The sequence below is a fragment of the Rhineura floridana genome, chromosome 7, assembly GCF_030035675.1.
Source record: "Rhineura floridana isolate rRhiFlo1 chromosome 7, rRhiFlo1.hap2, whole genome shotgun sequence".
Classification (NCBI taxonomy): Eukaryota; Metazoa; Chordata; class Lepidosauria; order Squamata; family Rhineuridae; genus Rhineura; species Rhineura floridana.
The window spans coordinates 35,894,965-35,909,909 of record NC_084486.1 but is presented as its reverse complement, the minus strand read 5'-3'; the positions used below and the strand labels follow the sequence as shown (position 1 = coordinate 35,909,909).

General features: G+C 38.3%; 1 protein-coding gene across 2 annotated transcripts in view; it reads right to left on the bottom strand.

Moving 5' to 3' along the window:
* LOC133388838 (prosaposin-like) overlaps positions 1 to 14,945 on the bottom strand; it is a 43,960-nt gene that overhangs the window by 13,988 nt on the left and 15,027 nt on the right. The window contains exons 2-7 of one of the 2 annotated variants that reach the window (XM_061635250.1): positions 9,228 to 9,364; positions 6,547 to 6,621; positions 5,575 to 5,700; positions 5,017 to 5,211; positions 3,188 to 3,331; positions 1,671 to 1,727 (exon numbers count right to left, since the gene is read on the bottom strand). In XM_061635250.1, the coding sequence (XP_061491234.1) occupies positions 1,671 to 1,727; positions 3,188 to 3,331; positions 5,017 to 5,211; positions 5,575 to 5,700; positions 6,547 to 6,621; positions 9,228 to 9,364 (734 nt within the window). The remainder of the gene's footprint in view (positions 1 to 1,670; positions 1,728 to 3,187; positions 3,332 to 5,016; positions 5,212 to 5,574; positions 5,701 to 6,546; positions 6,622 to 9,227; positions 9,365 to 14,945) is intronic. The other variant, XM_061635251.1, reaches the window with a different exon arrangement.

The following is a 14,945-nucleotide window of genomic DNA, read 5'->3' as shown; positions in this document are numbered from 1 at the left end:
TTAAATCAATAAAGTCCAGAAAATCATGCCAAAGCTGGTTACGAAGGACTGGACAGCAAGGTGGAAAATAAACATTGATACAGATGAAAGGAAACATAAAGTGGTGGAGAAGTTCTGGGGATGTTTTCGGTGTTATAATTAAGACCTGGCAATTTGCGGGGGTGGGCATAAAACCTCCGATACTACTACATTTAGGTCAGTAGAAATTAGGAGGGCTAAACCTCCACTGGCCCGACCTTTTTGGGCCTTACGTGTGGCAGGCTTAGTCCAGCATTTAAATCCATTAATCAACATAGGTTGGTCATCTGTCAACCATGTTTCTTGAAAACATAGAATATCGAACCCATGAAGGAAAGATAGTAATTCCTGGTCGTTACTTTTATTTTTCCAGCCCGCTATATTCCAATATAGTATAGTAGATGGTGCTGGAGATAATGTAACAGGAGGATCACTTTGCAGATCAATTGTTAAGTTATCCACATCTTGACACAATGGATTTCAGTGGTTTGGAACGGGGCAGAGGGAAATTAGCTCTAATTCAGGTCTTATTACACTGACATTTGTGGTGGGGAGTTTGCCCACACTAACTTGGGGGTTTAGTGGCTGTGGTGGTTGACTATTATATCCGATTTCGTTTGGAGCCAGAAATCTCCTATCCGTCCAAGAAACCACTGTGGGATCAGACTCTCGAGACAGTAGTGCTGGGGGAATCATATGGGCGTTATCATATTGCGAAAGTAGGGGAGGAGAGTTCTTGTATTGTTGGCATAAATCGGCCTTAAAAATTTTACTTGGAAATTAACAGCTCTTCTCAAATAATGTTCTGGGGTTCCGAAAAGCCTATTCACTGCATTTCCCTACAAGGTAGAGTATTGGGCTTCATGGGGCCCTTTGAAGCTTAGTTACTAAAATAAAAGTCAGAAGTTAATCAAAATTGTGAGCCCATTTGACTAAGAATAGTCAAGATGAAATGTCAACTGGCACTTGAAAATAATCTTTCCAAAGCCGCTATCCGTTCCTTGAATCTGTCAAAGTTGAACTCAATCACACCACTTCTACCACTAAGTTAGCAAGAGATGAAACTACAGCCCCAGGTGGGGGTGGGGAGACAGAAGCAAGGTACCACCACAAGCAAGTTTCTCACATACCTGTTCCTGCTGTTGCCGGAATGAAGAGAAAGGAAAACAAGGTCAGTTAACAAGAAAATAATTGAGCAACTGAAAGGTGCTTAGGAGATTTTCAGAGGCAGAAAGTCTTGCCAGGAGTGAAATCCAGAGTGGGATGCATTGTTCTTATTTTGCTACATTTAAAGCCAACATTTACTCATTCCTGGCAGACGCCGACCACTGAAACCAGTATGGAAAATGCCCGAGTGGAGACAGATTCAATACTATTCACATTAAGACTAGTTTTTGCCACCATTGATCCAGATGGTGCTTCAGTATCTTTCATTTAACTTTTGTTCATACAAAAATGATTGCAAGCAGTTGGGTACACACTTTAAAGAAAATGAACATTTAAAAAACAAGTGTTCTCTAGTCTTTGAAGTCAGGCACTCTTCACTTATGACAAATGTTATCAAGGTAATTGCTAGTTAATGCTTGTGGCACATATATTAGTGACCTCTTCAGAATAGAAAGTATGACTGTTAACAAACAATATCATCTTACCATATGCATCAACATCTGGATAGCCAAGTCTGAATATTGGGAGATGTAGGACTTGCACTATTAGAGGGAGAAGATTTAAGATGGACAGTAAATACAGAGTACACCACTTAAAGCACTGTACTGCTCAAGTGCTCCCAAAATAAGTTCTTTTACAACTTGAGTTTTGATCCAATCCATCTGAGGAACTCACTCATACCTCCCCTTTTACGTCCTAGGTTTGCTGCAAGAATGAGCATACAGATAGATGGTGATCCTGCCAACATCACCAAGTGAATATCATGACAAAGTTGGGTTTTGAACCTCATCTCCCTGATCCTGGTCTGCCCACAAGCTCTCTAGACTTACCAAATAAAATTAGTGCTTAAACAACATGCACTTAAAGTCACTGTGGAAATAGACCAAGCTTGACTCAGAAAAATGACAGCTTAGCCTTTAAAAATGACAAACTATGAGGAAATGGACCATTGGTCTCACCTGAAGGGTTTTTTCCCCCAGGTATCATGCCATCACGTGGGTTATAGCACCATCTAGCATCCAAAGGGAAGAATGTATTGAAGTCAAGACCTGGGGCAACAAAGCCCCTCTCACTCCAGTTCATTTGCGACAAGTCTGAAGTGAGATATCCAAGAAAGAACAAAGGGCCAACAGGGCTACCAGCAAGAAAAACAGAGACACTGACCCAAGTAACACAGAACCACATTTGTTCCTAATAGATCTAGCAAGGTCTTGACTTGATTACACAATCTAAAACAGTACAACTCCGAAGAGTAATAATTTGAAAGATGGTACAAAACTCCAGGTATCCTCCAACAGGAAGGGCCGTGATGGCATGATACCTGAGAAAACCACCCTTCAGGTGAGACCAATGGTCCGTTTTCCCCAGGTAGCATGCCATCACATGGGATGTACCAAAGCAGCCTCAACACGGAGGGACAGAGGCCGCCAGGAAAAAAAATCTGCCGCCGTGAGCTGCAAGCAGACACAGCAACAGGCGGGTCACGGTAGAGCAAGCTCCCGCTGTAGCAGCCTCCGCTGTCCCCAAAAAACAAAAAGGGACAGGTAGTTAGAAATGGGGAGGGGGAGAACAAATTAACAAGCCACCCCAAAGCAACCCAAACTACCTCAAAACTGAAGAAGGAGAGGAAGGGGGGAGGAACAACCAAACTCCAAAGAGGAGGGGGGGAAAGGCTAGGAATAAAGACAACCCTGAACCCCACACACACTCTCCTACACCACAATCACACAAACTTTCGTACAAAAAGCTCACTACACTACACATAGGTATAACTGCCTCGGACAAAGGCAAGAACGAACTGGAGTGGGAGGGGCTTTGTTGCCCAGGCCTTGACTTCAATACATTCTTGCCTTCGGATGCTAGATGGCATTATAACCCACATGATGGCATGCTACCTAGGGAAAAACTAGGAATCAAGCATCAAAAATCCAATCATTTCCTACTTTTCTGTAGCACATATCCCAGTGGCACAAAGTAAAAATAACCAAATCTACTCAATTACCAAATCAGCGAATGCAGGTTCCACACGTTCACATTCTTCTTTGGCATGCTCAATTAGAGAACTCACAAAGGTTGAATTGGTCCTTACAGCTTCCTGAAGGTCAGTTACTAGTTGAACACAGTCTTGACATACATTCCCGCTTCCCTGCAACAAACAAGCAGGCGTTTAGTGCATTTTAGTAAGACTACATCTTAGAAGCAGAAACGGAACAAAGCTTTTTGTTGTATTCTGAAATGCCTTCAATAAATCAGTTTCAATACAAGAGACACTGGCAAACATCAGCTATGTATTGGGGCTGTGCTTAAGACTCTCAATCCGATTGTGGCTCCAATTTATAAATACAGATTGCACCCAATCTAGTCCGGACAGATTCAGACCTGATCCTAATCCAGATCACAATTCGGATATTACAAATCTCTATAGATTCCATTGATTTACACTGCAAACCCCAAAAATGGCCATAACCCTTTTGTTATTTTTACCTAGGAACATGAAATTTGGAGACATGGTACCTGCTATATAGGTCACATTGCAGGCAGATAGCTCCAGGGGCTTTTATGTTAGCCACATTAAAATATGCTTTTCCCAAAACAATTTTTAAGAACTGCTTACTCACTCATGCCATACTGTTTCCCCTATTCCTTCTTCAAAATTTTGAAAAAAAGAGCTTTTTTAAAATTAGGTTTGCAATACTAGACACATTAGGTAGCATTAGGCAGGCATGGACTGGCAGTACTATGGAAGTATGCACGTAGGGACATGGTAGCCCCTATAAAGGAGATTAACCTTGCCAGATTTCAGGTAGATAGCTCCAGAGGGTTTCATGCTAGCCACCTTTACAATTTGCTTTTTCAAAGACAGATTTTTTAATATTAATAATGGTCACTGTGATTAGCAACTGAAAAGAATAATAATCCATTCTTCTCAGAATGCTGGCTAATATGCCCACAAGGGTTGATTGGCTGAATGATATAACAAAAAATACCACACAAGCTGGTTGCTTCTTATTGTTTGTGGGTAGCAAATGGAAAATACTGAATTCCGAAAGCTGTGGCTAAATATGCCCAGAAGGTTTAATAACAATTCTTAGCAATGACACTAGAACAAAAAACACAGATGACAAACTTTTCAAAGAAAACCTGTAAATAAGGATAGGGCTGGGATTGATTGGGAAAGAACAGAAAACACACCACTGAACAAATGCCACCCAACCACAACATTTTCTGACAGAATTTACAAAACATTTCTGCATATTAAGACTTCACCCCTTCCAAGCACTGTGACTGAAGAGCACTGGGTGGGGTAATAGTATTCTAGCCTTCATCCCTCTCTCCCCACCCTACTGTTCTCCTTATATGGTGTTGTAATTGCTCCATTGCAAAGATACCCAGTCCAGGTTCACTAGAGACTGTTTGAGCTACAGATCTATACAAATCTCTATAAGTTGATTTGGGACTAGCTGATCCGCTCTGTAGACATTTATAGCTATTTCAACCCAATCTGGATAGGATATAAATTGGCCCCAAACCGCACAATTTTGGTTTCTGATCTGTCCACATCTGGTGCACAGCCCTAGTTATGTGTTTACATACTGATACAATGTCTTATTTTTGTTGCTTCTGATTCCGTAGAGAAGTGGGGTAATGAACCAGTGTTTTAGTAATTCAATTCGTAGATGCAGTGGAATACTTTAACAGCGTATCTAAGAGATGTTGTTTGGCAATGCTGAGACCAAATAAGCCCATTATGCATAGAACTGTACTGCACAGGAATAAACCCTTTCTTGTACAACCCCACTGAAGTTAGGGTCAGACATGCTACATTCTCACCTGAGATTCTTGCTTGGGCTTGTCCTGAGGGTAGAGGAGTAATGGCACATTAGCCATGAAGGGAGATGCCACTTCAGAGAAGTCTAGTTCAGGAATCTTGTTAGACTGAAGCTGTTTCTGTAATTTTATTGTTGCCAGGTGCTTCTGAAGAGACTGGCACAATGTAAGTGCACTGCATACAACTTCAGGATTATCCTAAAGATCGGAGAACAATCCATGTTTATTTGCCTCTATGCACTTTATATTCCGCAGCACAGGAAATCCCAGCCAAGTACCCTTGAGAACTAGAGTAGAACTTGGTATGCCTTTCAGAAATCAGAACAGGAATTCAACAGCTTGCACAATCTTAAATTTCTCCCGACAATTACTATTCCCCTTCTTCTAGTTCAGGCCATTAAAATACTTCCTCCTGCCCCCCATCTAAATTCTGGAAAAAGTTAAGTACTAGGCTCGGCAAGCAAAAGCAGGCAAACTGGCTAAGCTTGTCAAATTTATTCTGGTTACAGAATCGGGTATTTCCTCGAAATAAAATTGCTTCACATTTAGTAGTCTACTTACAAGTTCTTCCTTGATTATGTCCAGAATGTTTGGCAAGTAAGCATCCACTATATCCTTGCATTGACTTACTAGGTCTGGGTCAGGAAGAAACTCACATACTTTAGTTATGTAGGCATTTATTTCTTCCTGCAACAGAAAATATTTAGATTAATATACTCTCATGGACAGAACATAATACATAAAGTGTATTTTAAACAGCATTTCCGTATTTTGGATGTTGTTTGGTTCATTATTGTTTGTTTGTTTTTTATTATTATTTATTGTATTTATTGTATTTATATATTGTGCTTGTTTTTATCTTTTTGTACACCGCCCAGAGAGCCTTCGGGCTTAGGGCGGTATATAAATTAAACTAAATAAAAATAAATAAATAAAAATAAATAACAGAGTTGCCTGCTTTTCATTTCTGGCAAGAAACCCTTAATTATGCTCAAACCATGGCACAGGGCTATTAAAATTAATGCACCAGTAGTGCTTTTTACAGAGCAGCCTTAAAAACTATCCTGAATATAAGGACCAACTCTTGCAGCCTACAGCTCCTTATGTGGTATAGTCCAAGTGAGCATAATATCTCTCTGCCACCAAGGAAGGTCATGCAGTCTTTGCCTACCAGCAGAGAGTAAAGAACTTTTTCCCCTACACTCCTGTTCAACTATCTGTTAATGCAATTTTAATTTTAATTGAGGAAGCTATTTGGGGGATGAACTTTATATGCATTTGACTTATATCCTGCTCTAGCCCATGGGTTCAGAGCAGCTGACATCAATGTTCTCCAAATTTTAAAAATTCCTGTCCCCTAAGGGCTCACAATGTATGAAAATGTGATACAAACTCAATTTCAACAGGACTACTTCTAATTTAGAAACAGTAATGTATTGTACATTCGTGATAAGTTTTGGTACGAAGAGCATGAAGTTATAGTCTCCTGCAATTTATTTATCAGATTAGACCACTGAGAAGCACCACTCTTACCTCTGTAGCATTGTCCTTCAAGACCTTCCCAACCACAGTTACAACTTCTTTGCACAAGTCACAAGGGATACTTTTCTGAGAAGACAAGACAGTTTTGATCAATAAGGACATATATATTACTGCCTAATACTACACTAGTTCTGCTCTTTCCCTAAAGAGAGATTACGGTTAGTTGTTCACATTTGTATGAACCAATTCAAGCAGAAGTGTCCAGAGCATTGTTTAGTCAGGTTGTGGGTGATAAAATTCAACTGCTGAGGCCAGAAGATGTAGATCAATCACACGCAGCCTTGACTTTTAACAGCAAGCTGAATTAACTGGGTGGGTCCAGGGGGCACTGAAATACTTCTGTATGTGACGGGATGGTGCCAGCAGCTTCAAAGGAGGCTAGTGTGACCACTCCTTACAAAGCCCTCCCTGGACCCAAAGGTTTGTGACAGTCAGTACCCAGTTGTAAATACACCCTTTAGCTTCAGATGTTTTCAGAGGAAACTGATTATTTGGACCCATTTCAACTGGGGTTCCAGCCAGGGTTCAGTACTGATACAGCTTTGCTTGCCCTTATGAATGATCTCTGCTGGAAAGACAGCGCAACCCTACTGATTCTCTTTGACCCCTAAGCAGCTTTTGATATTGTCAGCTATGTTACTCTCAATGTACTGGTTTGGAAGTACATATTAGTTAGGCTTGCATAAAAATGGGAACCAAACTAATTTCTACCCTATCTCTACTCTGTTTAAGGGAATGCCAAACTAGTATTAGATGCAGAAGCAACATTCACAAAACATAATCATGCAAAACATAATCATGCAGTTAAACATCTCTTGGGAAACTAGTTACCATGTAAAACACAGCATTATCGCCAACAACAGAGTACTCTGAATATACCTGCACGTGATATGGTGGTTCCACTCCCACATACAGTGTTAACCGAGCCAGTCGCATATTGAGAAGTTGAACCCACTATGCAGGGTTGTGGCAATGTTAAGAGACTATTTATCCCAGTCTGCGTCTGTGTTGGAATTGCTTTTTAATACGTTTTTTAAACCTTTTTTAAAAAAGCAATATGTTTTTAACCTTTTTTCTTTTTTAAGATGTCTTCAGAGCTTTTTTAAAAAAATGTTTTTAAAGATGATTTGTTTTAATGTATTTTAAAGTCTGTTTTTATGATGTTTTAAAGTGTTTTCAGTGCTTTTGTTTGCTGACCTGGGCTCCTGTTGGGAGGAAGGGTGGGATATAAATCAAATAATAAATAGAATTTAGGCATTTGTTTTAATGTCATTTTAGCTGCCCCTGTCTGTTAAAACCATAATCTAACAGATTAATTTTACATGTCATTGCGATCTGCTGTAGGATCAGTAATGATGAAGTACTAACAAGAAATGTATTCAATAATAAAAGTAACTGCAATAGCATACATGTTCTGTTCTAGGCTATAGCAGGCAGCAAGTTAAGCCAACTTCCTAGCTTTGTAACAACGAGAACCTGTGTTTTGACAAACTCTAGTAGTGATCTATTGTGGCATGCAAGACAAGAATGCATGGGACCATTTGTTTTTAGTCCAATAAACCATAGTTCATTTAAGAGATTATTTGTCTGAACTGGGTCACTAGATGAGGTATTTAATAATGTGAAGTATAATAATAAACTTTATTTCTACCCCACCCTTTTTCCAATAGGACTCAGAGCGGCTTACAACTAAAAACAACACCATTAAAACATACAGAAGTATACAATTAAAAAAGAATTAAACGATGAGAAAAATTAAAACCATAGAACATACGTTAAAAACAGCGGACAATTTAAAATAATAAAATCATATAATATAGTCACCAATCCTATGACACTTAATCCTTGTCGTTTTCTATCCCAAATGCCCACTGAAATAAAACAGTCTTTACTTGTCGTCGGAAAGACGGCAAGGAGGGAGCTAATCGCACCTCACTCGGGAGTTCCATAACCTAGGGGCGGCCACCGAAAAGGCCCTATCTCGTGTCCGTGTCATATGTACTTGCGAAGGTGTGGGGAGCGCAAGAAGGGCCTCACCTGAAGATCTCAAGTCCCGGACAGATTCATGTAGGGAGATACGATCTGTCAAATAACCTGGACCTGAGCCGTATAGGGCTTTGTAGGTCAAAACCAGCACTTTGAATTGTGACCGGAAACAAACTGGCAGCCAGTGGAGCTGTTGTAACAGGGGGGTTGTATGGTCCCTGTAACCAGCCCCGGTTAACAAATGCCAAAATGCCATAAGCTACCAGGAGATTATGTGTCAAATGCCAAAAGCTACCAGGAGATTACGTGTTCCTTCACATACAGGAAGAGTTCTGTCCAGTGATGACCTATCCTTGCTTCCAGAAAGTCCTGAGTATCTAACTTTCAACTCAAGTTATCATGATCAGTATCTTTGTATGTGCATTGCGAGTCAGAAGTGCCCTCTCCTTCTAAGCAAAAGACATGCAACTATATGATCAAAGGTTTGGATGTTGCTCCCAAGTAGTACAAAATTTCTATTTAGCTGCAAACCAATGTAATTTGTTATAGCACTCAGCTGGTATGCTTGCTTTGTTCAAGTATGAATTGTGAAGCAATTAAACCTACCAGAGAAACTCAAATTAGTTCAAGGTATTATCTGTTCAGATTCAGTTTATCATCACATCCAATTTCACAGTTGGACTTACCACTGCAGGCTTGTTCCAAACAGTTTGTCGACAATGTTTAACTGCACTGCAATGAGATGCAGTTTGCAAGTTCTGACACCATACCTCAGGCCCTTTTGTGCAATCTCTCTGCAGTAAGAGGGGACTTGCCAAAGCTGCTGGAGGAAAAAAGGTTTTCAGATTATTTGTTCAAAAATAGGCAGGTTCAACTTAAGTAGTTTCACTCTGCCTAGTGTCTTTAAGAAGTTTTTGTCAAAGCCTTAGAAATGAGAATGATAAATTCATACAACAACTGTAATACACAGCCAAACAGAACAAGGTTGCCATTAACTGCCAAAGCACTCTAACATTTGAAGCCATTTAGTTAATTTTTGTGTTCTCTATTTACTAAATACAGATGCGTAAGAATAAGGGAAGCTGGAGACTGTGACTTGATACCATGTCATGACACAGCTGTTATCAAACAATTCAGAAATGCTAGAGAATTTTGTTTCCTTTTATTTATTTATTTAATTTATATACCGCCCTAAGCCCAAGGGCTCTCTGGGCAGTGTACATAACAATAAAACAATCAGAAAATATATAAATACAATAATACAATAGAATCAAATCAAACAGACGTAAACAAAAATAATCAAAGCAGCAGCAAAATACATCAATAAATATTAATAGTACGCATTAAAATGCCTGGGGTTTTGTAGGGTTGTGTTTTCTCCAGGGGCAGTGTAAGACACTCAACTTCACAATGGAACAAAGTTAAGTAAGGTAATTAATTACACTTGCTTTAAGAATGCTATAGAAAGCGACAAATTAAATCACTTTTGTCTGCGAAAGCTTTAAAAAAGTTGTTCCTGCTCCACCCCCACCTGACTGGATTGCTAAACCAGCAACACTTCAGGCTTGGTTGAAAAAAGTACTTTCAGTTGTTGCAGAACAGAACATAAAGTATTTAATCTCAAAGACTGCCAAGTATATTGTTCCTATAACATACAAAGACTTTGCCAGTACAGCCTCCAGTTGTTCTTTTATCTTCAATGTTAGGCAAAGAACTGGCAAGTCTGTGCATGTGCATACAGATACATTCAAGACTATGATGAAGTTAAATTTTCAGTTCATACAACCTTCTGTTTGCTGAAATCAAGGAACTTGCGGATTAAAGGTATAGAACTTTCAGACAGTGTTCTGACAACAGACTTCTAGTTATTTAGCATTTGAGGCATTTTACCGGGATGGACGAGGATATAACGGAGCCTCAGAATAGTTGGTTTTGTCTTCTATGACACTTATAATTTGATCCTAGTTACTCTGGAGTCACACGCTTAGTTCAATGGTGCTTACCCTCAGGTAAAACTGCAGCTAGGTCTGCAGCCTCTATGACGCACTATTGAAGAGTTCAAAGTTATACTAATATCCAAATGTATGGCTACACTTTAATTATAGGCATATTTGAAAATAAAACTTCAAAACATTAAGTTGCTTCCATTTCTACTTGATAATGCCAACATCATTCTCCACCCTAAGCAGAGATAACAAAACCTCTTATCTTGAAGGTTTCAATTTCCAATGTTTGATTCCGATTTTCCCACATGGCAAAAGTAAAGATGTACTTAAGGTACCTTAAGGTGCAGCAGCTTACAACTCTTTCTTACATCAAGTACATTTAGAATCATGTTTTCACTGAAGAAAATGCACATATTTTATGTCACATAAAATGTAATACTATTAACTGTGTGCCAAGTTAATAGTCTGTTATTTTCTGTTCTCAAACCTAACTACAGCTTACAATAATGTTTTTAACCCTTTGTTAAGGTTGTTTTTTTAAATGTTTTTAATGCTGTTTTGTTTTAATGTATTTTAAAACATCATAAAAACAGATCTTAAAGTGTTTTAGTGCTTTGTTTGCCACCCTGGGCTCCCGCTTGGGAGGAAGGGCGGGATACAAATTAAATAATAAATAAATAAATTCCAATTTCTCCAAAAAGTATTAGAAAAAAAATTAGGAATCCTCAGAACATTTACATCTCTTATACTGCAGACTCACTCAGGTAAAGCTTTCAGTATACACAAAGCAGTATACTGTCTTGAACATTCATATGCCTAATTGGAAAAAGATGTATTGCAACTTCATATTTGCACATTTTGCCATCTATTGTTCAGTTTTGTTTAATTTTCTGCGATGTGAGATACGCTATGGGAAAACTTTACTAATTCATGAGTATTCATTGAAACCTTTAATTACAAAGAAAAAATGCTATGAATAATATACAATCAATTGTACACGATTACCCTCAAATAGTTTAGCCGCCACTCCTGCCCCTTCGTGCAACATGGAAGCTAAAGCAATGCATCTGGCAAGCTAGGCTGCTGGCTTACGGCTGAAAGGCTATTGAGCAGCTGTAACCAAACAAGGGCAACATATAAGCTCAGGAGGTAACTTCAGCAAGATACAGAGAAGTAGAATGGTGTATCATAAGCCACCAACACTGATTTTGTGTTTATACTGGATTTCACATATACACATTCTGCTGAAGTCAGAAGACTTCGTGGGTAGTCTCGGGACCTGTAAGTACTAATGTCCATGATCTATGGTGCTGTAAGTACTACCAGAATCCATATACATATATGATAGATGCATATGTACCAGCTTTGTTAACTTATGAAGGACTTCAAATCTCTCACCTTGTTTATTTAAATGTAAATGTACTGCCTTCAAGTGGATTCCAACTTATGGCGACCCTATGAATGATTTGATTTGATTTATTACAGTCAATAGACCAATCAGAAAAAGACATACAGAGTCAGTTAAAATCACACAGAAATATTAAAACGATCATAATACATCACTGTACATAGGTGTTTGAATTCATTAAAAACAATGTAAAATTTAATTATCAGATAGTTGAGTCATTTTGATTTTCCTAATTTGGATGGCCGCAGCACTAAATTTGGCAACTACTAAAGACACCTCAGTTAAATGATCACCTAAGAGATAGTTTAGATAAAAAGCTTGGTCCCTGCCTGGAAATGATCGTAAAATGGGAGAAATTAGTTTGCTTCTCAAATCTTGATAGTATAAACAACGAAAAAGGACATGAGCATTAGATTCAGGTTCTTTCATATCGCAAGGGCATAATCTCTCTGAATAAGGGATTTTATTATATCTGCCAAAAAGAATAGCAGAGGGCAAGATATTTAATCTCATTAGAGTAAATGCTCTACGATATTTAGGGAGGTCCAAGGTCGTCAAATACGACATTAATGTACAGTATTTGGGGTTATGTCTTTGCTTCTTGATAAGAAGATGGTTCTGAAAGTCTATATCTTTAATTCATTGTTTGACTAGTTCTCTAGCAGTTTCATAGTTCAGTTGTGATATATATAAAGGAGAGAGACCTAACATTGATAATTTATGATGAATCATTGTTTCCCAAGGGGAATGATGGTTATCTAAAAGAACATGCGGGGCCAAACTTGAAGGGTTATAAATCAATTTTAACCAATAAAGAATTCTTAACTTCCAGATAATTGCCTCTATGGATTGCATTCCACATTCTGATCTCAGAATGTGGTTAGGTATACAAGTAGGAACTGCTAATATAGCTCTTAAGAAAGAGTTTTGTAGCGTTTCCAACTTTGAAAAATTCGTAGTTGTATTTACCTGGGCTCCGTATATAAGTTGTGCAATTATTTTGGCCACAAATACCTTTATAACCGGGAAAATAAGTCGACCCCCTTTATTATGAAAAAAGGATATTAGAGATTTGGTCGTACGTCTGGCATTCAACAAGGTGGAAGTAACATGTTGCTGTTGAGAACCTGTTGATTGTAAAATGATGCCAAGGTATCTAATATTTTTAGCTTGTTCTATAGGCAAGTTATTCATCCTCCACCGATATTTGGTCCTTTTGTTAGAAAAAACTACCACTTTAGTTTTATTATGGTTAATTATTAGATCTTCTTTAGAGCAAAAAGATGTTAAGGATGCTATTAACCTTTTAAGTCCAATCGGTGTCTGCGATAAGAGCACTATATCGTCGGCATATAACAGACAGGGTCTTGGCATTTTGGCCAACATTGGAGGATGAGAAGAAATGGGTGCAACTGTAGCTATTAAATCATTAATATATAAATTAGATAATAAAGGTGCAAGAATACATCCCTGCTTCACACCCTTAGAGGTAGGAATTTGTTTTGTTAGATGGCCTTTGTTGTTACAACGGATTTGAAGAGATGTATTTCGATATAAACCTTGTATCAAAGCTAGTAAACGGCTATCGATTCCCAGATGTTGTAATTTCGCCCAAAGTCTCGGTCTGGAGATAGAATCGAATGCCGCTTTTAGATCGACAAAGGCAGTATGCAAGGCTTTGCCCTTACTATTACTATACTTAGAGATGATATGCTTCAATACCAAGACGTGATCGTAGGGGGAATGACCAACCCGAAAGCCTGCTTGCTCTGGGGCTAGTATATCCATTTGGTTAACCCATTCTAAAAGTTTTCTGTATAAGTAGGTGGCATATAGCTTTGATATTATATTAAGACGACTTATAGGTCTATAATTTGCTGGGTCTAGACGAGAACCTTTCTTAAAAATAGGAATTATTATTGCGGTTCCCCAGCCCTCAGGAATAATCATAGAAGAATTAATATTGGTAAAAAGGGCAGCCAAAAATGGAGCCCACCAATTTGCATTTGATTTAAAAACCTCAGGGGGTATATTATCAGGACCTGGGGCTTTATTTGGTTTAAGAGAGGCTATAAGATCTAACATTTCCTCTATTGTAACCGCTGGCCATATTGGAAATTCTGAAGGTAGATCCAGCTGAGCCTCTATATTAGCCACACTAGTTTGATACAGAGTTGCATAATATTTTTCCCAAACAGAGGGAGCAATGGCACAATCTAATTTAAAACTTGCTTGAGGCCAATGCTGGGTTATTATATGCCAGAATAACGTAGGATTCTTTAATTTGGAAGCCTGGATTAAACTTTGCCATGTTTCTCTTAGAGCAAGGTTCTTTTTAGTTTTTATTAACAGCTTAAAGCTTTTCCTAGCTTTCCTAAATTTCTCCAAATAGTCATGAGTACCCTGCATTTTATATGCTTGATGTAAAGCTTTAAGTTGTTTCTTACTTTCAAGACACTCTTGGTCGAACCAAATTTTATTTCTATGACCATCTCTAGATAGGGGTAAAGTTGAAAATGATCTAAGTGTTTCTTGTATATTATTCAACAATTGGTAGAGATGGTGATAAGATGAAATTTCACTATAAGTTGAAAGAAATTGATTTTTAATAAAGACCAATTCTGAGGAATTTAATCTAGCAGTAATTTCCAAGTGAAGTTTAGGAATCCATTTTATTCTAGCTGGACGTGTTTCTACTTCTGAAACTTCAAAGGTACATTGATCTAAAAATGGAGGATCGTTCCTACTGTAAATTGAGATAGTCAACGGAAAATGATCACTTTCAAGTTTGGGTATTATTTTACAAAGTTCTATCAAGTTAAAAATTTCCTGGGATACAAAGATCATATCAATGGTAGATGCACCATTATTCGTTATAAAAGTTAGTTCACCGTCTAAATCTCCATTTGTACGCCCATTCAAAAGTATCAAATTTAATTTCATTGTCAAATGCAATAAATATAATCCAGCCTGATTTATGCCCTTGTCCTTGGATTGTCTCAAAGGGATGTTTACTGGGCCGTCCAGTTCAGGTGGTTCTATAAGGAACT